The sequence below is a fragment of the Microtus pennsylvanicus genome, chromosome 10 (assembly GCF_037038515.1).
Source record: "Microtus pennsylvanicus isolate mMicPen1 chromosome 10, mMicPen1.hap1, whole genome shotgun sequence".
Classification (NCBI taxonomy): Eukaryota; Metazoa; Chordata; class Mammalia; order Rodentia; family Cricetidae; genus Microtus; species Microtus pennsylvanicus.
Window position 1 is genome coordinate 98,658,882 of NC_134588.1, and position 23,533 is coordinate 98,682,414.

The 23,533-nt window shown below is 47.2% G+C and overlaps 2 protein-coding genes across 18 annotated transcripts in view; one reads left to right on the top strand and one right to left on the bottom strand.

Annotated features, from left to right (window-relative positions):
• Nucleotides 1-14,588, top strand: part of Cdc42bpa (CDC42 binding protein kinase alpha) — a 221,175-nt gene extending 206,587 nt beyond the window's left edge. For 9 of the 17 annotated variants that reach the window (XM_075989294.1, XM_075989295.1, XM_075989296.1 and 6 more), the window contains 4 exons: nucleotides 4,519-4,704; nucleotides 8,757-8,874; nucleotides 10,583-10,740; nucleotides 11,066-14,588. In XM_075989294.1, coding sequence (XP_075845409.1) covers nucleotides 4,519-4,704; nucleotides 8,757-8,874; nucleotides 10,583-10,740; nucleotides 11,066-11,197 — 594 coding nt within the window. In that variant the 3' untranslated portion in view covers nucleotides 11,198-14,588. The remainder of the gene's footprint in view (nucleotides 1-4,518; nucleotides 4,705-8,756; nucleotides 8,875-10,582; nucleotides 10,741-11,065) is intronic. The other 8 variants (XR_012912113.1, XM_075989300.1, XM_075989301.1 and 5 more) reach the window with 2 other exon arrangements.
• A 1,082-nt stretch (nucleotides 14,589-15,670) lies between these two features.
• Nucleotides 15,671-23,533, bottom strand: part of Coq8a (coenzyme Q8A) — a 30,034-nt gene continuing 22,171 nt past the window's right edge. Inside the window, exons 5-15 of the mRNA XM_075989311.1 lie at nucleotides 23,130-23,204; nucleotides 20,450-20,572; nucleotides 19,297-19,382; nucleotides 19,026-19,166; nucleotides 18,564-18,645; nucleotides 18,369-18,462; nucleotides 18,036-18,177; nucleotides 17,745-17,852; nucleotides 17,562-17,627; nucleotides 17,332-17,418; nucleotides 15,671-16,507 (exon numbers count right to left, since the gene is read on the bottom strand). Coding sequence (XP_075845426.1) covers nucleotides 16,220-16,507; nucleotides 17,332-17,418; nucleotides 17,562-17,627; nucleotides 17,745-17,852; nucleotides 18,036-18,177; nucleotides 18,369-18,462; nucleotides 18,564-18,645; nucleotides 19,026-19,166; nucleotides 19,297-19,382; nucleotides 20,450-20,572; nucleotides 23,130-23,204 — 1,292 coding nt within the window. The 3' untranslated portion in view covers nucleotides 15,671-16,219. The remainder of the gene's footprint in view (nucleotides 16,508-17,331; nucleotides 17,419-17,561; nucleotides 17,628-17,744; nucleotides 17,853-18,035; nucleotides 18,178-18,368; nucleotides 18,463-18,563; nucleotides 18,646-19,025; nucleotides 19,167-19,296; nucleotides 19,383-20,449; nucleotides 20,573-23,129; nucleotides 23,205-23,533) is intronic.

The following is a 23,533-nucleotide window of genomic DNA, read 5'->3' on the forward strand; positions in this document are numbered from 1 at the left end:
CTAACTGTGCAATTAAATCTTGTTCCTTTGCTCCAATTCAAGCATGTTTCCTGGACAATTATATGTAAAAAGAAATATAACATAGGAAGATTGTTGTATTTTAACAACATGAAGATTGCATCCACAGACCCATTATGCTGAGGTTAAAATTACTAGTGGAATTAGCAAATTATCCAGGCCTGTTTGCTCTTAAAATGTCAGTGTCACACACCTCTAGCAAGCTACTAAAATGGAGTATGACCCTTTGGTCAGTGGGGATATCAGCTAAATTGGGCAAAGAATTTTAAGAATAATTTCTATCTTATGGCAGTTTCAGAGAGGACTATGAATATTGATCCTAATCTCTTCCTAAGGACATCTGTGCTAATCTCATTAGCAACACCAGTGGTAGAAGCAAGGAGAGAAGTGATAAAATGTGACGTGTAATGCAAACTCTAGTGTGGAAGTCAGGTTATAAAGGGAGCTTTTCGCTTATTTCCTGGGGAGAAAAAAAAAATGAATCTACATTCATTTTAGCCAAAATACTTGTTGTAAATATCAGAGTCACATGGCCATGCTTTCTTACTGCTTTTTCATCTTATGATGATGATGATGGTGATGATGCCAATGATAGCAGCCATGGCAGTATAAGTCATTCACAGTAGCCACCCTTAGGGATCTAGATTTCTGTTAGCTGTGCTGGGTGAATATCAAGCGTGCACAGACGAGATCACGGTGATCTTTATATAGGCCAAGCACATTAGACAGCAGAGCTGCTGTGTTTGTAAGCTGTTCTGCTTCAGCTTCCACCTGGAGTGAGAGCTCAAGGTCTCCTTTTCCCCCTCCTAACACTGCTCCAAAGTCCTCACTGCTCATGCTCGTGTCTTAGCAGCACACAGCACAGTCCCAAGATCCAAGCCTCTGTTGTTACTGTTCTTGCTATTTCATTTTCCTGCGGAAAAGTTACAGGGCCAAGTACAAAATGTTTTAAGTAGAGAGAATTTCTTTAAATTATAACAAACAGTTAAATGTGACTGTATTCACAGCTTGTGTGTGGAAGATCAAGTGCAGTATACTTATTTTCATTGAACTCTTTGAACTTTTGATAGATTTTTTTCATAAATGTGTAGTTAGCATTACTGAGGAGTAGAGAGATAACTAACTTCAGACACATAAATGTATTGCAGACTAGCTTGCCGCTAAATCAATGTTGGTTCAGTGGTAGCAAGGCTTTGACAGGTACCAACCTTTACAATTCAAATGTCAGCTTTCACTGTCACATTCCGCTGCACCCAGAAAGGTTTTACCATATTTTTATGTAAAAATATAGAATCATAGAAATTATAGAAAATTTTCATAGAAATTCTGTTGTACCCCTTACATTGTAATACTTTCCTTAAGGTGAAATAATATCAGGATTTCATGTTATTCTGCTTAGGATTGCACCAGGTGAAGAGTTGTTTCTCCTCGGAAGGTCTTTCCAACCTTCAAATACAATGGAGAATGGATTCTAAATTAGCAGTTCAAATATTGTAAGAAACCTCAGAGTATCCCCTCAGCTTCACTTCTTTTTGTTTTAAGTTTTTATTCTTGGTTTTGGTATTTGAGTCAGGGTCTTACTGTGTAGCCATGGCTAACCTGAAACTCTCTTTGAAGACCAAGCTGTCTTCAAACTCAAAAGAGACCCAACTGCCTCTGCCTCTTGGGTGCTGGGAACACCACCATGTGCCACCATGTACCACCATGCCCAGCCTAACTGCACTTCTTCCTCCTTTCCCTCTCTTAATACTTCAAAGAAATCTTGTTTGTTTTGAGAGGGAATATTCCTTAGGTGGCCCTGACTGATCTTGAATTTACTGTATAGCCTCGGCTAGCCTCAACTTTGAGCCTGTCTCCCCTGCCTCAGCCTTCTAGGTGCACCAGGTACCAATCACCATGCTCACCAGGAAGTTATGTTTTGTTGTTGAAAAGATTTTTTACTATTAACCAAAGCAATTTCAGATGATGTTTGCCACTCATCCTCAAATAGCCCCATCTACGTGTCCTTCCATGCTGATTACTGATTATAATTAGACTGCTTAGTTTTGGGTATTTATTGTCCCCTGATTTTGTTAACTCCACAGCCACCATCCCCAACCCCCACCCCGGATTAACATTAGTCCTTTTTCCCTGACAGTTCAGTCATTTTAAATGTGTCTTCTATTCCTTTAATTTTTCTTATTATGTAAGATAAACACTATTATAGTTCCAGGAAGATGTACGTTTATGAAGCTGTTTCTTCGTCTGCACATGTAGTAGGCATCAGATATTTCCTGTGTCCAAATTCCTGTTTGTTTCCTGTTATTTCCATGTGACTTTTCTTTGCTCATTTCACATGCAAAGGATTCCTGACCTAGCTCTCTAAATTCCTCTATTTAATCACTGACTTTGTGCCTGGGACCATGCGTATCTAGACATAAACACTGTAAAACACCGTAGCACTGTGCATGTCTGTAAGACTACTCTCGCATGTGACATAGAGCTTGTATTTTAATGCAGTCTCATTTCAGTATGCTCTTTCCACTTGGATGGAATTATGAATCAGCCCTCACCCAAAAAGGATGAATTACATTGATCTAGTATCATATGTAAGAGCTTTCAGGCCCCAAAGCCATGTTACCATCTGTGCAAAGAGCATGTACTCCAGATGTTTTCATATCTCGTTGTGTTCGATATAAATCACTGTCATATTCCTGTGAAATACTGAAGACCTTAGAAAGTTTTTTGGTTTTTTTTTTTTTTTTCGAGACAGGGTTTCTCTGTGGTTTTGGAGCCTGTCCTGGAACTAGCTCTTGTAGACCAGGCTGGTCTCAAACTCACAGAGATCCGCCTGCCTCTGCCTTCCAAGTGCTGGGATTAAAGGCATGCCCCACCACCGCCCGGCCTTAGAAAGTTTTTAAAGGATCTTTGGAAGTGTAACTGTTCATTTGTGCCAAAGATCCTGAAATAAGATCACTTCTGTCTTAAGTATGGAAAGGGCAGGAAAGGTTGGAACAGTCTCTTTCTTGCCTCTTGGATCAGATTTCTCCCGTTTCTATTCTAGTGAGTGGAGAGAAGAAAAACAAACTAACATAAAGAGTCTTAGAAGATATACTGAATTAGTTTCCTTGAACCTTCTTTACCATTTATCTACCTATGGTTTCTGTTGTTTTTAAGTGGTTGCTAAAAATACAGGAACTGTTTTTCCAACCTAATGTGAGAGTAACTTGTCACCATAGTGTTGGTCACCGTCTCCCTAGCACAGTGCATCATACCTGTTTCTCAGATTCTTAATGGCTCAGCACGCTGAGCTCAGTAGCATCTTTAAGAAGTAATTTTTATTCTTGAACTGGGGGTGCAGTTCAGTGATAAAGTGCTTCCTTGATAGTGTATGCATGAGGGGCTGGGCTCAGTCCATAGCACTTTAGCACCTTCCCCTCCAAAAAGATACTTTTGTTTCTTAAAGTCAAAGATGGAGGGAATTGACAGATGGACGGATGGACGGGTGGATGGATGGGTAGAAATAGATAGAGATATAGGTCAATATTTTTTCTTTTTGAAAACAGCCTTAGAAAATACTGATTTTATTCACATTTCTAAAGTAAAAGCACTGTCATATATAGAGAAGGTTTTCTTTTAGGCTTAGGTAAGTCCTGAGCATTTTTTTTTACCATCTATCTCATGCTTTATTAAGTAAGGCATGCTCTTAAGTTCTTCTTTCAGTCTCCCTATAGTGAAGGGATGGTGTGTTCTGGAAACAGCTGTTCTTCAAGAACTGTAGGAAATGGCTGGCCCACTAAGTGACATTGCCCATGTGTACACTCAGAGTAAATATTTATCAGGAGATAAACATTCTTCTCTTCAGACTTTTTTCTGCAACTCTATTATTATATTATTTGCCTTTTAAAAAACCACAAGGCAGAATTTTCCCTTGTTGGAAACAAGCTTATTCTTTGGGGTATCTAAATGGAGATGAGCTGGGTTGCTTACAGGCAAACCAGAAATAGTGTAGCCCACAATTCTCACTGTCTTTATTATAGGGAAATAATATCACTAAAAGCCAGGGCATATCGTAGGCCTATAAATTCAGAACTGGGAAATGGCTATAGAGTCTGAAGAAGTAGGTTTATACTTTTCTAGTTAGAAACAATGTAAGGTTCCCTTGTCCTTTTAGCTGTCTCTTGCTGTTTCTGTACTTAGTGTTTTGTGTAGACTTTTGCAATGCTTTTGTTGTATCACATAAGAAAATCTGAAGATTCTGAAAGCTCCTTGGATCTCTGGAAGCCATGCTGCTACTCACTCAACTGGTAAAATGGGAATGATGTCAAGTGGTCTTTTGGAAATCTGCTGTTTTGAGTAACTGATTACAGAATTTGACTTTCTGAGGTCTGAAAGAATTTTCCTGGGAGTTCTGAGAGAGACACTGCCTTATTCTTTGTGTGCATGTTGTCTGGGGTCACTCACCCTGATCCATTAGCATCACCTTACACCGTTTTTTTCTCCCTTCTTTGTTTTTGATAGCCAGGTTTCCCTTATCCATCCCCTCATCACCACTCCGGTCTGATCTCCTCTCCGAGCAACTTTGAGCACATCTATCACATGACTGTCAATTCTGCTCAACAGTTTCTCTCTCCTGATTCCATAAACCCTGAGTACCCCCCGTCCCTGCGCTCTGCCCCTGGTACTCCACACTCTGTGACTCTAAGGGTATGAAGGGCTGAGTCTGGGGCTAACCATCACTAACCTGGTGTGCATTTGCTAACCCCTGAGAGGGTGCCTTGGGGAATGGCTGCCCTTTCCTCCTCAGCTGCCAGCTTCAACTACTTTTTTGTCTTCTCCTGTTTATCCTCCTCTTCCTCCTCTTCTCAGTCTGTCTTGTTTCTTCTTCTGGGGGAAATGTGGAGGAGTAAAGGATTCTGTATTAATTCTGAAACAGCTTTAGAGTATGTATCTTTGTGGGAAAGTTTTCCCAGTATGGTGTTTTCCACTCGGTATACCATGTTAAAACAAAAACAGCCCCAGCTGGATCTTTATTCTTTTAAAACAAACAGAAAAGGACTCCCTGAATTTCTGAATTGTTTAACAGCTCTTTACCCTGTAACCACTTGAGTTCAGGGATGAGATTAAGGTCTGCATGGAGTTTATCCATAGACCTACCAGAAGTCTCCGAAGTAATGGTGTAAATACTGAGTAAGTAACATAAAAAGTTCTAAAGCTAAAGTCAGTTTTTATAAACCTTTGAGTTGTTGATATGTATTTAATTGCAACCAAGACCCAAGATAAGAAAATTTAAAAAAAAAAAGCTGCTACCCCTGAAGAAGTCTGGCACCTGCTGGTCCTTTCATTCATCCTCATACCTTCGTTACCATTGGCCATGCATGACATGGCTGTTAAGCAGAGTGTCTATTTTCTCAATGTGTGCATGTATGCTTCAAAGAAAGTTAGTTTTATGGATATTAAAATATTTTAGTTATATCATGCAAGCTTATTTCTTATAATGCACCCAGGTTAGTAAAATAGTCATAGCAATTTTTTAAATTTGTAATATAGTTATTTTCCAGTAAGAAAATTAGAGTTTGTATTATCATATTACTTTAAATTATGTTTTAAATGTCACCAACATTAAATTATAATACCAACTGAATGTCTTACTTGTCAGAATTACTATAATAAAATCAGCCTTAGTTTGCTTGGCAGCAGGAAGCAGGATTCCAAGGACCTTCCTGTGAAAGAAACTACTTGCCATCAGCCCATCAGTGGGAGTTTGCCCTATTTTTAAGCATAGTTTTAACTAGAAAGTCCAAAAAGTTGTATTTCTTGTTAGGTTATACTGAAATTTGTATCACTTGACTAAATGATTTAGTATTTTAGTTTTCAATCTTAGTTGCTGGCTTATTAGAAGCTTTTTCTCAGTCTTTTGTTCTAGGGTAGGCTGTTTTAGAGAAAAGAACAGCAAACCCCTGAGCTTTGAAGTGCAGCTTGATTCTGGCAGTTCTGTCTCCAAGGAGCCCCTCTTGGCGATGCTTGCTCTGTCTCATAAGTTGTTCCTGTGTGTGCAGATGCTAAGCTGCTGCCTTTGACTCTCTTGGCGTTCTTTTAATTTTTTTTTAGATAAAATAAGGCAAAATATTTTCTTTAAACAAATAACACACAGAATTACATGGACTTTGCAGATCTAATATAGGGACTAAAATAGCAGTGTTGAATTGGGGACTAGTTAGCCAGCCAGCTTTCAGCTTAAGGACATTGGGTGATGTCGTTTGAATTGTTTGCTGTGACCTTCCCTTGAGCTTGCAGGTGTGTGGGAAAGCCCAGTGCTGCAGACACACCCAGAGCATCACCCTTTTAGGGGGTGTCATAGTCACATGGGAACTGGGAAGTGAGTGTCCCATTCTGGACCTTATTGACAATCAAAAATATTTAGCCACACTCACTACTAGATTTCCTTTTTGCTTTTTTCTTGTTTCTGCCTGATTCTTAGATCTTGTTTAAAATTGTTTGATCTTTGGCATATTGTAGGAGAGACAACTGTGTTAGCGCATGGGTCAACAAAAAAAGAATTAGAAGAACTGGGGGCCTGAATCATGACTCAGTGGGTAAAATGTTTGCCACCAAGCCTGACAACAGGGGTTTAATCCCCAGAACCTACAGTGAAGGAGAGCACCAACTCGCAAAAGTTGTCTGTCCTCTGAGCAGCCACAGTGGCATGCACATGCTTAAACACTGCATGCAGTCTTTTTGATGCAAGAATTGCTACCATTTTATTAATTAGTTCCCAAAAGATGTTATTCTTTCCAAATTATATAAAGTGTATTCTGTGTCTTTAAAACCTGTACACAAATGTACACAAATCAGTATGAATTTTAAAGCACAGTATCTTCTATGGAGAGGATCATAATCTGAAATTTGTTAATTGCCAGTTGAATTAATCTGATGCCTGAAGCAGGAAATGAGGGTTGCAGATATAATCCATTCATCTATCCAATAAATATCTTTAGTACCTCTTTTAAGTGCTAGAGCCTGAAGGTTACCACCTGACCTCTGTACATGAACATACACACACACACACACACACACACATATAAACATTTAAAAGAAAATGTGGAAAGGAAACAGCAAATTGTTAGTAGAGTCTGGTGAGTTAAGAGAATTTACCAAGGGTTTCAGTATTACCCATATACTCCACCATCTGGGAGTATTTCCTTGACAATAAGAAAAAGCAAACATTTTAATGAACTAATTAGCGCTGGGAAAACTGCTGGTTGGTTAATATATTTTTGATTAGTCTTAGTGGCCTTGACCATCATGAGATTTGCTGAGTGTAGAAACGAGAAAGTGGGAGTGAAGTGACTCGGTGACTGAGGGAGCCTGCTGCCAAGCCTGCCGACCTGAGTTCAGTCCCAGGACCCACATGGTGGACGGAGAGAAACAGCTCCACAGTGTTGTCCCCTGACCTCTACATATGTATTGGCATGCATGTACCTACGTGTACACACACACAATTCTTTAAAGGAGACAAAGGTTCCCAGGTTCTGAAATAAGAAGCTTGGCACTACATAAAGGTCAGGGAAGAAGCACGTGCTAGCCCTGTCAGACCTGCTTTTCTTAACAAATACATTCTTCAGGAAAGTCACAGGCTTTGACATTTGGACTACTTTTTAAAGTAGCTGTTTCTGTGTATATTCCCAGCATCTGGCCTAATACATGTAAGATCCGTGCCCATCCCTTCCAGAAGAATTTTTATATAATTAAAGAGGAGGTTATTGACACTGGTGCTCACAAGTGGGCCATGTGTGTCATTATTAGTTCAGGGCAGTAGAGCCACATAGTGGAACAGGGCAAGTGCCTGACTCCTGCAGATGTGACACTGTGATTCCCAGAAGTCCATGAGGCACATGTTAGCCTCAGTACTGAACACACTAGGGCTCTATAGTGTAGTCAGGTTGTGCTTTGTTTCTCCTGGCCTCGGCTCCCCAGTCCCCAAGCTGCCTCTGTCTTTACCTCATGAACAACCAGAGGAGAAACAACACAGTGAGAGAGAGAGACTGAGACTAACTATATAGACCCTTTATTTCAGAAAACATTTGCAAGAATTTGGGACCATACCCACACAAGGAGAAAGCTTTGTAAGTGAAGAAAGAAGGTGGTAACATGGCCGTGTGGTTTGCCTACTCTAAAATTTAGAACTTATATTCAAGTGTCTACACTCTCTGGACTCTGATGTGCTCCTGCACCCCTTCACCCTTCCTTCTAGCCTGAAGCTCTGAGCAGGACAGTTTCCACTGCTACCCCTGGCACAGACGTTACTCCATTAACAGCTTGTGGTTTCATGGACAGAACTAGAAAGATTCTGAACAACTGGGGCATGGTCATACAAATGACACATGGTGTCAACAAGACACTTTTATCAAGAATATAATTTTAATTGACTCCTCTCTAAATGGGCCTATTTGGGTTTCGTAAGTAAATAATCTCATCTGTAGTCAAAGATGTTTCCATTATCTGCAAATGTCCATGTACTTCTGCACTCCACTCTTAGCTAACCATATAACATTTTCACAACCAAATAACTATTTATTGGTGAGATTCCTTTCATGTCAGGGCTTCAAAGTCCTAGGTGAGAAAGATTGGGTCCCTGTGCTCCCTACCTGTTTCACCCTGTTCAAGATCACCTTGTGTCTTGAAAATCAGAGAGAAAGGCAGAATGTCTGCACAAGACTGTCTTCCCCACTGAAGACTGTGCCTCTCTTGTGTTCTAGAACCCACGTCCTCAGGAAAGCCGGACAGTATTCAGTGGCTCCGTCAGTATTCCCTCCATCACCAAGTCCCGCCCCGAACCAGGCCGCTCCATGAGTGCCAGCAGTGGCCTGTCTGCACGTAAGTGGTCAGATGGGAAGGAACTTTGCCAAGTGATCACAGCGGGGAGGTAAAAGTGGAGCTGAGGAGGTAGGCCACAAAGAAAATGTGTCCCTTGGGACAGATGAGCTGCTTGAACAGGAACAATTTCCAGCTAGAGTTGATGGGGACCCTTGTCTACCTGAGTGGAAGTGTACATTGATGCTCAGAGTAGCATGCCTAAGTGTATAAGAATATGAACAGTCTCATAGAGTTGGTTATGGGCTGTGGTCATTCTGTGATGGGGTTATGTACGGACTATGGCATCAGCCTTGAACATCCAGAAGACACCATCTATATGCTGACATCTGGGACCTCAACAAAGCCTTTCTTCACTCCCAAACCACTGATGGCTGAGAGAAGCTAATTATATTGAATCCACTTTCCTATGAAGAGAAATGGAGACCAAGGAGGGCAAAACAACCTAGTTAAGACACAAAGAGAAGAGGTGTGGAAGGTTTCTGGTTTGGATTTGCTATTCAGAATGAGAAGTTACCAACAGTGATGGCAACTGAACACTCAACTAGGCATTAGGGAAATCAAATAAAAATGACTGCCTTCCATTAGGGATGTATTCCAGGAGACCAAAGACCTATGTCAGAGTAAAGAGTGTACTTCCAGAAGAATTTCCCTCCAAGTAAGAACTGGGCAGGGCCAGTGATTACTTTGGTAACTGGAGGGGAGCGACATGTGCTGTGGGAGTGGGAGTCATCAGGGCCACCAGGATACCTAAGTCAAGAATTTGGGTCAAGCGGATCCGGCAAGGAGCTAGGTGCTGTACTTCTAGAACCCCCATCTACAAGCAGCACGGTAGTCTCTGAAAGGGGGCCGTGTGAGGGGCTTAGCCCCAGGGAGGAAGGCCTGTGTGGTGTGGAGGGCAGTCTAGCAGGTGGGCTTCCACTCAGTGTCTTTCCGAACCCTATGAGCACACGGTTGGTAGTCATAGCTAGGCATGCAGTCATCAAGTGGCATTTTTGTCAGATTCTTTATGTAAAAGGCATTTATAAAATCAGCAAAATATTGGAACAATCTGTCTGTAACTTACAGTCTCCTTAACTATTACTGACACTTGGTAAAAATACTAAGTTTTCTTAAGCAAAAACTAAAAACGGGTGAGGACCATAGAGAACATTTGAATGGGCTCTTAACAATATTCCTCTAGTTTGCAGAGGTTCCTGTCTGCTCTTTTCTTGCTGTCAGTGCTGCTGGTCACGCTGCTGTGTGTTCCATCTCTAAGATCAAAGCATTTGGGTACACTGTCAAAGGGACTCACGGCCTGTTTGCTGCTCCTGGACTGTGTGCGCCTGTTTCCTTTGTTTCCTGTGAGCATTTCTGAACGGCAGTGTTTGGGGATGCTTGGCTGGTGCTGTGAGTTCCAGCGAGGCAGAGATGCCCCTTCTGTTAGAAGAAGGCCCAATATGTCTGTAGCATGGTATACTGAGAGAGCCCCGTGGAGACACCTAAGGCAGCTAGTGGCAGGTGGCCCTGGAAAGATTTTGTGGGCTCCACATGACCTGGGTCTACTGTCCAAACAGCAGCAGTCCTACAGCCAGAGGGCGACAGAAACAACCTTCAGCACTGGGCTTACCGCCCAATAGGGAGGATGCTTTGTCATCTTGGCAGCCTATTCTCTTCCATATAGGCATGGCCTCTTCCAAGTACATAGCTTTTCTCAAACCGTGTCTTACAGGGTCATCAGCCCAGAATGGCAGTGCACTAAAGAGGGAATTCTCTGGAGGAAGCTACAACATGAAGCGACAGCCAATGCCCTCTCCCTCAGAGGGCTCTTTATCATCGGGAGGTATGGACCAAGGAAGTGACGCCCCCGCGAGGGACTATGATGGAGAGGTAAATGGGCCGTGGATGGTGGCTGCATGCATAAGGCCAGTGCTTTGTCCAGGATGATCCTACCACCTTTGCATGTGCCTCTGAAGGGTCAGCAAAGACTGTCAGGTGGGTGCAAACCACGGCTTCCCAGAAGCTCTAAGCTTCTGAATGCTTTTTAGTGAAAGGCCCCCGTGCTTGTTATGTGTCCTCTGGTCATCTCACAGAGGGTCTGTCTGCTGACAAGAGAGAAGCCCATAGGTGGGAGTGTGGGTACTAGAGGTGGCCTTGGGCAGCAAGTGTCCTTCCTGTTGTCATTCAAGTTTCTCACTAGGGCCTTGTTTTACAGGACTCTGATTCGCCAAGGCATTCCACAGCTTCCAACAGCTCCAACCTGAGCAGTCCCCCAAGCCCTGTTTCACCCCGAAAGACCAAGAGCCTCTCCCTGGAGAGCACAGACCGCGGGAGCTGGGATCCGTGAGCCCAGGACCGTGGTGGCCACAGGCAAGGGACTCTGCACCCCGACAACGTGCCTGGCAGCAGCGTCGCCTTCTGCACTGCTGCAGTAAGGATTCCTCCGCAGCCAGGCCCGCTTTACCCTCCCCCTCCAGGTAGCTTTGTAGACAGACTGCGCAGACGCAGCGCTAAGAGTAGACAGGTTGTGTTCTCACCGTAGTCCTCACGTAGCGCCCAGCAGCCTCCATGAGCGTCAGCCCGACTGTTGCCAGGAAATAAATCCTCACGACTTAAAACAATGCATATTTTACTACAATACAGAGTTTAAATAAATACATAAATGTAGAAGTTAAATACTGAATGTATATAGTCAAAGAAGCATCTTGTGTTTGATGAAAGATGGATGCGTATATAAGAAAGATCATTTAATTTAAAAAAAAAAATGTGTTGTTTCTTGTCTGTTTCCCAGCTAAGTCATATACAGGGTAGAAAGGCCTCAAGTGACATTTGTAAAGAGAGCAGAAGTCAGGTCCCCTCACCCAGCCCCCGTGGTGTCTGTCCTCGAGCTGTGGGCAGGCTACGGTCCTGTGGAAATCTAAGGAATGTTTAGAGATTAGTGCCATGATTGGGTGTGATCTGGACACCACAGTGGCACAGAGATACACTCGCCTGCCTCCCAGGGCATTTCCTTCTTTGGTGATGGATTTGAACATGTCCTCTTACTATATTTTGATATATCGCACAGATGAATGTGAAAGACATTTCTGCCATCTTTTGACCCTTCCCATCATAAAGGGCACAGTCATGGCTTCTGAAGATCATCGAATGGTTTGTGTAGCCTATTTTGTCCTGGCTAAATCCTGTCCCTCCCTAGGTTGCAGTGAGTCTATCTGGACTGGGCGCAGCTTCCCAAAGGGGAGCCTGATTGGTTAAGGGTAGTTGTAAACTTCTCCTAAACACTCCTGGGGAAAGGGCTCCTTTCTCCCTACTAAGTCATGTGAAACCTCAGAAGCACGGGCTTGAACAGCCTTGACCAAATATGCCTTCTCACCAGAGGGGACAGTGGGGTCTGTGCATGGGTCCAAGGTGTGCCGGCTGCCATGGATGTCGGCCAGCTTCCACTCTGGATGTCTGCTGCTGTACTTGTTTAAGGAGGCAAGATGGAGACCAGAACTCATCTCTGCCCACGTGTTTCACCAGCTAAGACCACAAAGAAAAGATGAAACTATAATATCGCATGCAAATAAAGAGGCCCTGCCGCTCTTTGTTTTCACCTCTTTTGGGTTGAAAAAGCCACTATTTTTCCCCACTTTAAACACACCTAAAATAATTTCCAGATTATTATTAACCTGTCCGGCATGCTGACACTTGGCACAGATTCCTGAGGTGTGCTGCCTTATGGAGGAGGTTACAGTTTCGGGGTGGGGGGGAGGTGGTCAGGGATGGTGATGGAAGCACTTCTGATAGGGTCTGTTTAAACAACAGCTTTGACGTCTAGATTCTCCACTGACTCAGACATGAGTACATTTTGTTTTGGATGGGCCTTGCTTGTTCTAATCTGAATCATTTTGCTTTCGGAAAAGTATTTGTGTGCATCCAAAAATAAGGATTAGATCTTGAGTTTGGTCAGAGCCTTATTATTGTTGTATCTACCTGAACTTGGCAGTTTGCCTTGATAGAACTGGTCCCCTCCCCTCTGCCCACGCCCTTCCCTCTCCTTCCCAGGCAGGACTCCACCCTGAGCCTTTGGTTTGTAGCTTTGACAACCAGTTGTGGACTTTTGTTGCCTACAGGTGCTTGTTTGTAAAAGGGCCCTTTTTGAGTCCCACCCAAGCTCTACCCCTTGGTACCCTGTGGACTGGGGATTTCCCACTGCAGTCCTGGCCCAGAATGGGGTGGGGTTCTTCTAATAACTGCTGTCTTACTGGACTTACCCCAGCCTTACGTGAAGAGTGTTCCATCAGAAGCTGTGGAGGAGGAGGAACGATGATGGACAGGTTTCCAGGAGCCAGAAACAAAGCTTCCTCAGAGCAGTGGACAACAGACCAGAGCAAAGGCCTGTGGCCCTGCTTGAGATCACTCTCCCTACCCCCTGCAAGGTATTTGAAAGTGTACAGCAGCAGGAATTGATCTCTTAAGTGGAAAAAAATGGCATCAAAGCCATTTCTGACATAGTGTCTATGGGTTAGTACTTGGTGCTATGTCCAGCCTGTTTGCTATTTATTGGCCCTTGAATTCTGGCTAATTTGTTAAGTGTGGGTTTTAGGTGGGTATACAAATGTATTACATTTTTGTTTTGTTTTGTTGCCAAAAACAAGCCTTCCTGACAATGATTGCTAAAGCAGGCTTCACTTAAAATACATGTATTTGTATGCACACTCCCTGTGCTTAGCCATTTGCGTTCTTTCCCAGTGAGCACAGCTTTGAGACTGAGGGGGATAACTACAAATGGCCTCTTCGGCTTTCCAGTGATTTCCTGTAGCCAAGCTTAAAGGGAGTGTCTGAAATTCCTATCATTCCCACCAGCCCTTCCTTTAGCCTCTTCTCTTTCATGTTAAACTCCTGCCATGTTGTTACCTAGTAATCACATTTATTTCTAAGCAAGCTAGCCAACTTGTGTGGAACCTCAGGTATCATTAAAGAAAAGCCAGAGCAGAGGGACAGATGTCCTCTCCCAGACGCAACAGCCCACAAGCAGCCTTGGCAGTGACCACAAATTGAATTCTGCCAGCTCAATAGACCTAGCTGACACCCCTTCCCCACCCTGCCCCTGCCACCACCACACAGGAGTGCTGCAGGGCATGCTTTGTCCAAACCACCAGCCCTTTCCAGTCTGTCTCACTTCATCCTCAGTGGCTCATTCCTCTAGTGTTTGCAAGTTCAGAGTGCCCTCTCCTCTGGAGCCCTGCTGCCGTCAGTGTGTCTGCTGCCAGCCGCATCACATCCTCCTGTCCTGGGGACAGCTTACACAGGGCCCTACTACAGTTTTAGGAGACTGCCACCAGTCAGCCTCCATGCCATTAAAAGCAAAATGACCTGCCTTTTTATTTGACAGTATAATATCATTTATTTTAAATTTTTTAGGATTATTTTTCTCACTGTAATATTATTGTACAGTTTTGCATGGCCTGGGTGTAATCATTTTTGTTTAGACTATGATGCTGACCAGTGTGTGTGTGGAAGGGAAGGCACTGCTTTGGCCTCTTATTACTCATTTGGTTTGGTTTCATCCTTTGATGTCTTAGGGAACTTCCTGAGAGAGTGTCTGCTACCGACTATGACGTGGGTTCTTTTGCACAGAATTATTTAAGGTGGGATAGTCAAAAATGTAACAAAAAAATTCTCACCAATATTTTATGTTGGTGTCACCTAATTAACCAGACTTTGATGTACTGCAATAAAATAAGAAACTGTTAGGATGAGTATTTTGTCTTTTTTTTTCTCTATGTAAAGAGTATAAGGACTTCCTGGCTTACTGGTCCCTCCTCCGGGCCTCTTCTTTATATACCCAGAGGACACAGGTCAGTTCATCCCTTGGTTTAATCCAGGACTTTTTAAGTTGCCCTCAGGGCTCAGGTAAGAATGCCTGCAAGTGCTCAGCTCTTTTCCTATAATAAGAATGTCTCAGTCGTTGCTTAAGATTCAAGGTTGTCTGTAATATAGAGCTGGAAGCAACTTGATTGCACCTGTGGTAAACAGCCGCTTAGAAGCACTAGATCCATGTTCTGGTGCATTAGAATGATGAAGCTTGCACACAGGTAAGGCTGGGTGAAATCTTACCAAGAATGCCAAAACTGCAACTGAAGTCACTCAGACCTCTCATAGACATTGGGACTCTTGCAGATGCACAAGTCACTGGGGGCCTCAAAGGCAGCATCTGCGGAGACCAGGACTTGGCCAACCTTCCAGAGAAATAGTCTGTGCCACATGGACGAGAACACCACATTCCAGGAAAGGAAAGCTTCTTAAAAGGCACAGTGGGCCGTTTGTTGCAGAGGTGATAGTCAGGTCCCTAGTCAGGACAGACTTAGCATGAAGTTTAAGTGCATGCTGTTTCTGTCCCAAGTCCTAGTCCCACTTCTTAGTGCCTGCTGTTCTATAGTCACTAAACCCAGAAGCTTGTTTTCTCTGAAATACCTGGTGGCTCAAACTTATGGTCCTAATTACTTGGGAGGCTAAGCAAGAGGATTACAAATTCAAGGCCTGCCTGAGTAATTTATTGAGATCCTGTCTCAAAAGTAAAAGGGCTGAGGGTCCAACTTAGTGGTAGACCATTCATTTCACGTCTATAAGGCGTTGGGCTCAACCCCCAGTGCCAATGAAGCCCTGAGGTCAGAGACATGAATGCAAAGAAATTCTTAATGGTGGCCTATATTGCCACATTCTGTCCTTACCAAGAGCAACAGATGTTCTGGATCACAGACCTTTATAGGTAAAGCCCACCAGCCAGTGGGGCCACCTCATTCCCAGGATTCCCAGAACACATAGGAAATAGTAGTCCCTGACACACTTCTTTATTGAACAAAAGGGTGTGAATGTGATTACAAGACGTACAAACAAACAGAGCCTGTGTTTATCCCCGGTGCTGGCTACTACCTACCTCTCCTGGAACATGCTAGAGCCTGTGCTCCTCCAGTGACAGCCCTGCTTTGCTCTTGAGAAGGATCTGTTGTCCATGCTGAGACCCAGCTAGGGTGGCTGCCCTACTGTCCTGAGCTAGCGCCAGGCCACAGGCTGGGGTGGCAAAGGGCAGGGACACAAGCTCACCCAGAAACACACAAAGCTTCATTCTACATGGCCAACTAGACCCCAAAGGTAGCTAGGCCGGCTTTAGTCTTACTCTGCTCTGTGTTCCTGGTGGACATCACAGCAGGGAGGAGACAGCAGAAGAAGCCTGCCTTTTTGGCTAGACAGTACAGAAGTAAGAGTGAGAGGTCTCTGCTCACTTCCTACATGTGGAGGCTGTGGATCCTGCTCAACATCCTCCCTCTGCTTGACTGAGCCTGAAGGAGGGCACGGCCTCTAGTTAGCTTGGCCCATGGCTAGCCTACTGCAGTCCAGACTTCATCCTGAAGTAGTTACTGTAGGCTTCCTCAAACATAGCCTTGCAGGGGAAGCGGGCCTTCAGCTTGGAACAGATGAGGAAAGAACCACCCATCTTGCGGTGTAGAGAGTAGGTCTCCTCCGGTGGAGGGATGAGGCGGTGCTTCAGCATGATGGGGATCAGGTTATGGATCTTCTCAGTGGTGCTCTGCGTGCCGAAGTCAAAGGGCTCTTCTGAAGCAAAGGCCTCCCCCAGGATGAGGATGGCATCCAGGTGGGCATCCTCCATGGCCTACATCAAGAGGAAAGGCAGAGGTGACTAGGTCAGAAGCCCCAGCCCCAGGTCCTATCATAGTTTCCAATCTTAGAACCAAGTTTTCAGGCTGAAGGACATCAGAGAAGTGGTGACAGAATGGTTTTGGTTTTAATCGAACAATGGTAATAGGTTCGCCAAACCTCAAGAACCAGGCAGACACAAGACTCACTAACCCCCATGTGAGACAGGGGGAAGGGCAGAGCCGGCACTCCTCGGTATTCATTTCTGTCTTTACAAAGTTAACTACAGATCCCGCAGAGTAGGCAGGGCCCGGCCACGATAAGGGCATTGTGGGAACCTGCCTAGTTCCTAGCCACGGCAGTAGTCACCTGCCAGGTGCAGGATGCATGAGAAGTAACTGTCACCAGCAGGGCACTGAAGGGACGGGGCACCCAGGTGGGGACAAATCAAGGCTGCACACAGGAAGCAGGAGGTCAGCTTGGAATGTACTCCCACCCTGATGGTGCACTCCTACCAGAGGGTATGCACCCAGGTCAGAGAGGCTCAGCTCCCTGGTGGTTGCTGGGTGAGGAGGCTCTAAAGGCCAGGGTACTCTGCCCACTCAGGCAAGTCATCCCCTGCCTCTTAGCAGCCAGGGTGGGCAGGTGACACGAAGTGGTACACCTTAAGCCAAACAGTTCTGCTCGAGCCTACATACTTCCTAGAGAGTGCTGAGTTTTCAGAATGCTGGGCATGAGGAGGCCTCCAAGAGCCAGCTGGTGCTTAGGTACCGAGGAAAGACAGCCATGTCCACAGGGAGCTGGGCCTGGCCTCCCAGTGAGTCTGAGTGGTTTGCTCACCTTGACCTCATAGCCAGTGAGGAATTTCATCTCTATGGATTTCTTCAGCACTGCCTCCCTGTCCTGGTCAGCTGCAGCCCGGATGACCTGGGTAGAACAGAGAGACTTCTGCCCTACCACGACCCTCTCATGTGCCTGCCAACCCTTGGCCTGGGATCCACACTTTCAGTCCCCAGCATCGACTCTTAGTCTCTGCAGTGCACAGGCCAAGGCCCCATTCCTGGTCTTACCTGAATGTAGAGGTCAGTGAAGGATCGGTCATATTCCCGAGTTGCCCCAAAGTCCAGGAGAGCCACCTGCAGATGGAGATACAACACTGTTCTGTCCTACTCTTGTGAGCACAGGGCAGAGAGAAAAGGAGCCCTGCAGGTCAGGTCTCCCGAGATGTCATGTGAGGCTCAGGTGGAGCTTACCTTGTGCTGCTGAGGGTCATAAAAGAAATTGGACCAGTTGGGGTCAGTCTGCATGACATGGAACTCAAACAGCTCCCTCAGGCACAGCACCAAAATGTTGTAGCAGATCTGGGGACAGGGTAGGAACCTGGGTCAGGCTGCACATATTGTCTAGTGACCCACAAGTCTTTGCCTCCTGAATCCCACCCTAAGGATGCAGTCATCACCCCCTTGTCCAACCTCCCCAGGAAGGGCTTAGGGTCTCTGTTCACACTATTAGGTTCTCAGCACAATAGTTCAGCTTGAGCGCACCTCATTCCGGACTTCCTGGCTCAGCCCTTCTGCCTGGTCCAAGGGGAAGCCTGTTATTAGCTCGGTGGTCAGCACATGGGGACTGCATAGCTCATCCACAATCTCAGGCACGTAGAAGAAGGGGTGGTCCTTCAGCAGCTCCCTGTGTAGAGGGGGAGCTCACAGCCAGTCTGGACCTCCACAGCCCCCAAGCGGAGAGCCCTCTCGGGAAATCTACTCTAAGTGGGGAGGATGTAGCCACAACCTGGCTCCAAGACCACCCATCCTTAAATACAGAGGAGCCTGTCCACACCAGTGCCCCCCAGCCTCCTGGGGGCCCCAAAAGAGCCATACCTGAACTTCTTGGCATAGGCAGCTTCCCGCTGGTAGTCACACTCAAGGGCAAGCTCCCGCCTCAGTACATCAATCAGGTGCTCAGGGAACAGGCCTGTGCAGGAAAGGGTATGACGTAGAATGGGGCTCTGTAGGACTATCCCCTGGCATTTCCAGAGCCCAACCCCCCACCTCATGCCTGCAGCCCAGCCTGACCTTCTGGAAGCATGTTACTCATGTTCAGCACAGCCATGAGGTTGTTGACGTCACTGTTAATACTCTGAGCCACACCAGGGTACTGAAAAGAGGGAAGGGAGGTACGTGGGGAGGCAGTAGTGCATGCTGTCCCTGCCCACTAGCTTCCCGGCCATTTGTGGCCAGATCCCTGAATGAAAGAGCCAAAACTAAACAAGGTTGCCATGACCCTACCTAGCTCCACCCTGCTCTCCATTTCTCCTTATTCTGCCCCCGGAAAAAGCCACTGGTTCCAGCACAGTCCCTAAAGCTCATCCTGCACTGAGACTGCTGGGAAAAGCTTCATCCCCTGACTCTTCACCTAGCAAACTTTGCCTAGCCCCAGGTGCTAAGGACAGAGAGCCAGTGGCTCAGGAGACATGGAAAAAGCCCCACCCTCTGAAATCCTGTGAGGACAGGCACACGCCACACAGAGCCATCTACCTGGATCTTCATGGCCACCTCACGGCCACCCTTCATGCGGGCCAGGTGCACCTGCCCTATGGAGGCAGCCGCAAAGGGCCGCTCCTCAAAGTACTCCAGCTTGTCCCTCCACTGGGGGCCCAGGTCATTGTTGAGGGTTTTCTGGAAAGAGGCCATGGAAGACAGAATAACCCTGGTTATCTAGGGTACCCTCATATATACCCAACTTGGTTCTTAGATCCCCAGGATCAAGTTCTACTTCCCCACCCCACACCCCTCCTGCAAACCTCACCGTCATCTGCTTCAGTGGCATGAAGTCGGCACTCTGCCGAACCCGCTCAAAGATCTTGGCCAGGTGAGGGTTGATGAAGGCATCATCTAGAAGACGAGGGAGGTCAGAGTGGGGCTTCCATTAGAGGGACACACACAGGCCAATAGGACTGCCCAGGTACCACTGACAGTGTGGCCTCCTGGGTAGGACCTGCCCTCACTCTGGGACCTGAAGCTCAGACACAGTGACAGACCCAGCCTCAGCTTCCTCCTGGCACGCTGACTCCAGACTGGGACTCTAGGTGGGGCAGGGGGGTCTTTTGTGCTGGAATGGGCACTAGTAAAGGCCAACCAATTCAAGACACAAGCCTTTGTAGACAGCTCACAGGAGCTTCCCATTCCACCCCCACACCTGCCCCCAGAAGAGCAGACAGGAGGCCTGAACTTATCTCTAAGACCTGAGAGGGAAGCAACGTTTTTATAACTAAGAAAATTTACATTGCCATAATCTGACAGACCACTTTGCTGTGCACTTCGTGCTTGCCTTATACTGCACAGACTACACGAACACATCTGTGGGTGGTTTAAATGAGAATGGTCCCAAAGGCTCATACACTGGAAAACTTGGTCCCCAGTTGATGGAGCTGTTTGGGCAGAATTAGGAGATGTTGTCACTGGGGGTGAGCTTTGAGGTGTCGGAAACCATCCATTCCCAGTTAGCGCTCTCCCTCCCTCCCTTTAGGCATCACCCAACATCAACACAACCCTGAGAGTTGAACCAGGTCAAGGCAGCAAGCCCACCTTGCTTGCTCTCACACCTTCCCATTCAGAGCCATCAGGGAGCCCAAGACTTCTCCCAGTGCAGCTCCTCCCCTCACTCTGCCAACCCCATCTTCTCTCTCTAAGGTCACACACTGGTCCACTAGCTCCCAGTGACCAACACAGCAGGGTGGCAGGGCCAGGCTGCCATGCTGAAATTAAAGACAACCCCTTGAGTTTCTCAAAATACCCACCCAGAGGCAAGAAATAGTCCTGGCTTCTACTGAAGATGATGTAGATCTCCCCATGTCCCAGGACTGCCACAGCAGATCTCGTTCCCACACCTCCCCACTATACCTTCCACCATCCACCCAACTCGGTGTCTATGGCAGTGCAGGGTTGAGCCCTCCACTCACCCTGGATGCTCAGCATCTGGCCCAGCTTCAGAGCTGCCCCGCGCACCTTGCACAGTGTACTCACAATACGCTCAGCATTCGCCTCTGACAGGAAGGGGCTAGAATCCAGCACGGCCTTCTTTCCTGAGGGACAGAAGGGTCAACACAGATTCAGAGTTTAGGAAGGATGCCTGGGCACAAATGCTCGGGCAATATACACAATTGTTACATGTCCACAGAAACGGCAAGGACATTTTAACTCCTTATGCACATCCTCCACAGCCCTTGAAGGCCAGGAAGGCCTCCCCTGCTGGTGTGGCAAGCCTGGCAGGAGGGCCAGGAGACTCCTTAGCAGCATCCAGGAGACAACAGCCAACTTCCACCCTATCAGTCCTGGCTGCAGGTCTCTGGAGCACCAGTGGGTTGTGCACTGGCCACATGGGTCCTAGCTGCAGTAAGAACTTCATCCTCCAGTGTCAAGGACAGCACGGCCCTTGGGCATTTTCTCCCCTCTGCCCCACAGCTTGGCACGTCCAGCTGGCTCATAGACAACCCCTTCCAGTACACGGGGGTGGCAGCAGTTGGGTGATGACTCTGGGGAGCTGACAGTGCCAAAGGAATTCTGCTGCCAGCCAGCATCAGTGTGGCCAAAGAGTATCACCGCGCCTGCCCACATACCAAATGACCTGTGACAAGGTAGGAACAGGTCCAAACAGGGGTCTAAGCTGCCATGTCCCTCTGTCCTTCGCAGCCCCTTGACATTCAGGAGCGCTTTGCTACCTTCTGTGAGCTGTTAGATCAGAGAAGCCCTCCTCAGCACCTGGCAGTCTCTTCAGCACATAGCCACAGGCTGGGAAGGCCAGGGGAGAGCACGTAACAGCTGCCCTTACTAGACACAGCCCAGCTTGCCTGACAAGTCAGAGAGCAGGGCTTCCACGGCAAGGGGAATGTATAGAGCCCTCAATTGGTCAGCTCCAGGGACAGACATGGTGAGGGCTTGGGCTCACTCCTTGGTGGAGAGGTCAAGATATGCAGGGTAGGAGGGTCACTCCACAGAAATCTGGGCTGCCCCAAGGCCTACCCACAACCATGAAGTAGGACCAATCAGGATAACTGAGCCTAAAAGGGAGCCTGGCAACAGCAGAAGGCAGAGCCAAGAGTGAGGCAGCTCACCTCTGTTCTCACCAGTCCCTGGGATATGAGAGGGAGGAAACACAGGCAAGGCCACTAATCCCAGTGCAAAGGAAACTCCCTCCCCTCAGCTGAGTCCCCACCTCTTGGTACATGGAGATAGTGTTTGGCCCCACTGGGCTCTCCCAGCATCTCCTCTCCAATGTGGACTGATCCTCAGACTAGAGGCATGTCTCCTACCCAGAACTGCCTGGGCCACCCAGGATAAGCCAGAAACGTGGTGGTATACCCAATGCAAGACATTGCCTCCAGGGCTAGCCTGGACAGCATCCTCAAGGTCAAGACATGCTAGGTATATTAGGAAGCCAGGGGAGGTCGGGATCTGCCCATGGCCACTTATTCTGGAGGAAGCCTCTGGACCTACTGGCAGGGTTAATGTGATCTAAGCCACAATCACCACAGTCCCTAAAAAAAGACACCAGCTAGGCCCTTGGAGCCAGGATGGCCCCTTCTCCACTTAGACGAAGTAGGGTGGAAAGCAGACAGCAGGGGGTGCTGGCTCTTGGAAAGGCTGGCTTCTCATCCAGAGAAACACAAGCTTCACACCCCCAAGTACTTCAGCACCAGCACTAAAAATACCCATGCTAAATCCCGTTCCCAGGTCCTTTCCAAGGTCATACAAGGTATCCATCCTAGGACTGGACCTGGGGGACATGCCTGTACCCTCTTTCCAGAAGAGAGAAGCCCATGTGGAGTACTGCCTGGGAGGCTGGTAGGAACATGGACAGTGGGTATCACGAGGCCCCGTGAATAGGGATGAGATCCCTGAGGAACCTTGATGAGACTGCAGTCCTTGAGTAGGACCAGGGCAAAGAGTGCTCAGCCCTAACCTCCTAATGGCCCTGCTGGGTGAACTCCCAGGCATCTCCCCTCAGAGAGGGGTTCATATGGCATCCTATGGCTCCTTTCCCATCCAGTATCCCAGCATCAAGAAAGCCCTAGCTTTTGTGGGCCTGAATGCAGAACATCCCTAGATCGGTGTTGCAGGCAAGCCTGGCAGACCTGTTACTGGGAGGCAGAAAGAGAAATGGTAAATGGTATGACCTTTGTCTCAGTCTCTGTGGGTCATAGTCAACAAGGCGGGGGACACAGTGGTCCTGTCCTAGATGCCCACATCCCTAACCCACAGGGAAGGAGGGAGTTCTGTGCATCTGACTTAGCCAGACTGCAGTTCAGAAGCTCCTGGGGAGCAGGGCAGGAAGAGTGGACACGCAGGTGCCCAGTGGGTATGAAGGTGCATTGCTGGGGGTGGCATTGGGGGTGGGCAGCCGAGGAGCCAGAGGGGCTGGGCGATGAGCTGCAGATGAGGGGAAAACAACCTCCAATGCTCCGACTCTCAAGCAAGTCACTAGGCCCCAGAAACACCGTCTGCATGAGCTCAAGCTCCTGAGAGGGGTTCCTGCAGCTGGGACATGAGGTGGGCCCTGGTGGCTGACGTTCCTGGAGCAGAGTTGGGCTGGAGCCTAGAACTGCTAAGGCCATCCACCCTTCTACACAGGACCCTGCTCACCTGTGGAGTTCTCGGAACGCAGGCTCTTCTTGGCAACTTCAGCCAGCGCTCCAAAGCCCAGACCTACAGCCAGACCTGGCAGGACGAGAAAGAAAGCAGATGTTTGAGTGGCTGGGACCACCCAGCCTCCAAGCCTGGTCAGAAGCAGGCAGATACTACAGCGTACTGGGCCTTGCTAGGTGCTTCACCATCCTGAAGTGGGGTAAGTAAGGAGGACACACACAGGTGGTTCTAGAAGAACTGAGCTCGGGACAAGCACTTCCCATGAGACTGCACCTCTCTCCATGATCACCTTTGACAACTCACACACTCACGGGAGCACAGACAGACTCCACGCTGGAAGGGACCAGGACGAAAAGGAAGATGGCAATACTACCATAGACTTCAAGTCTGCAAGAGGGTCC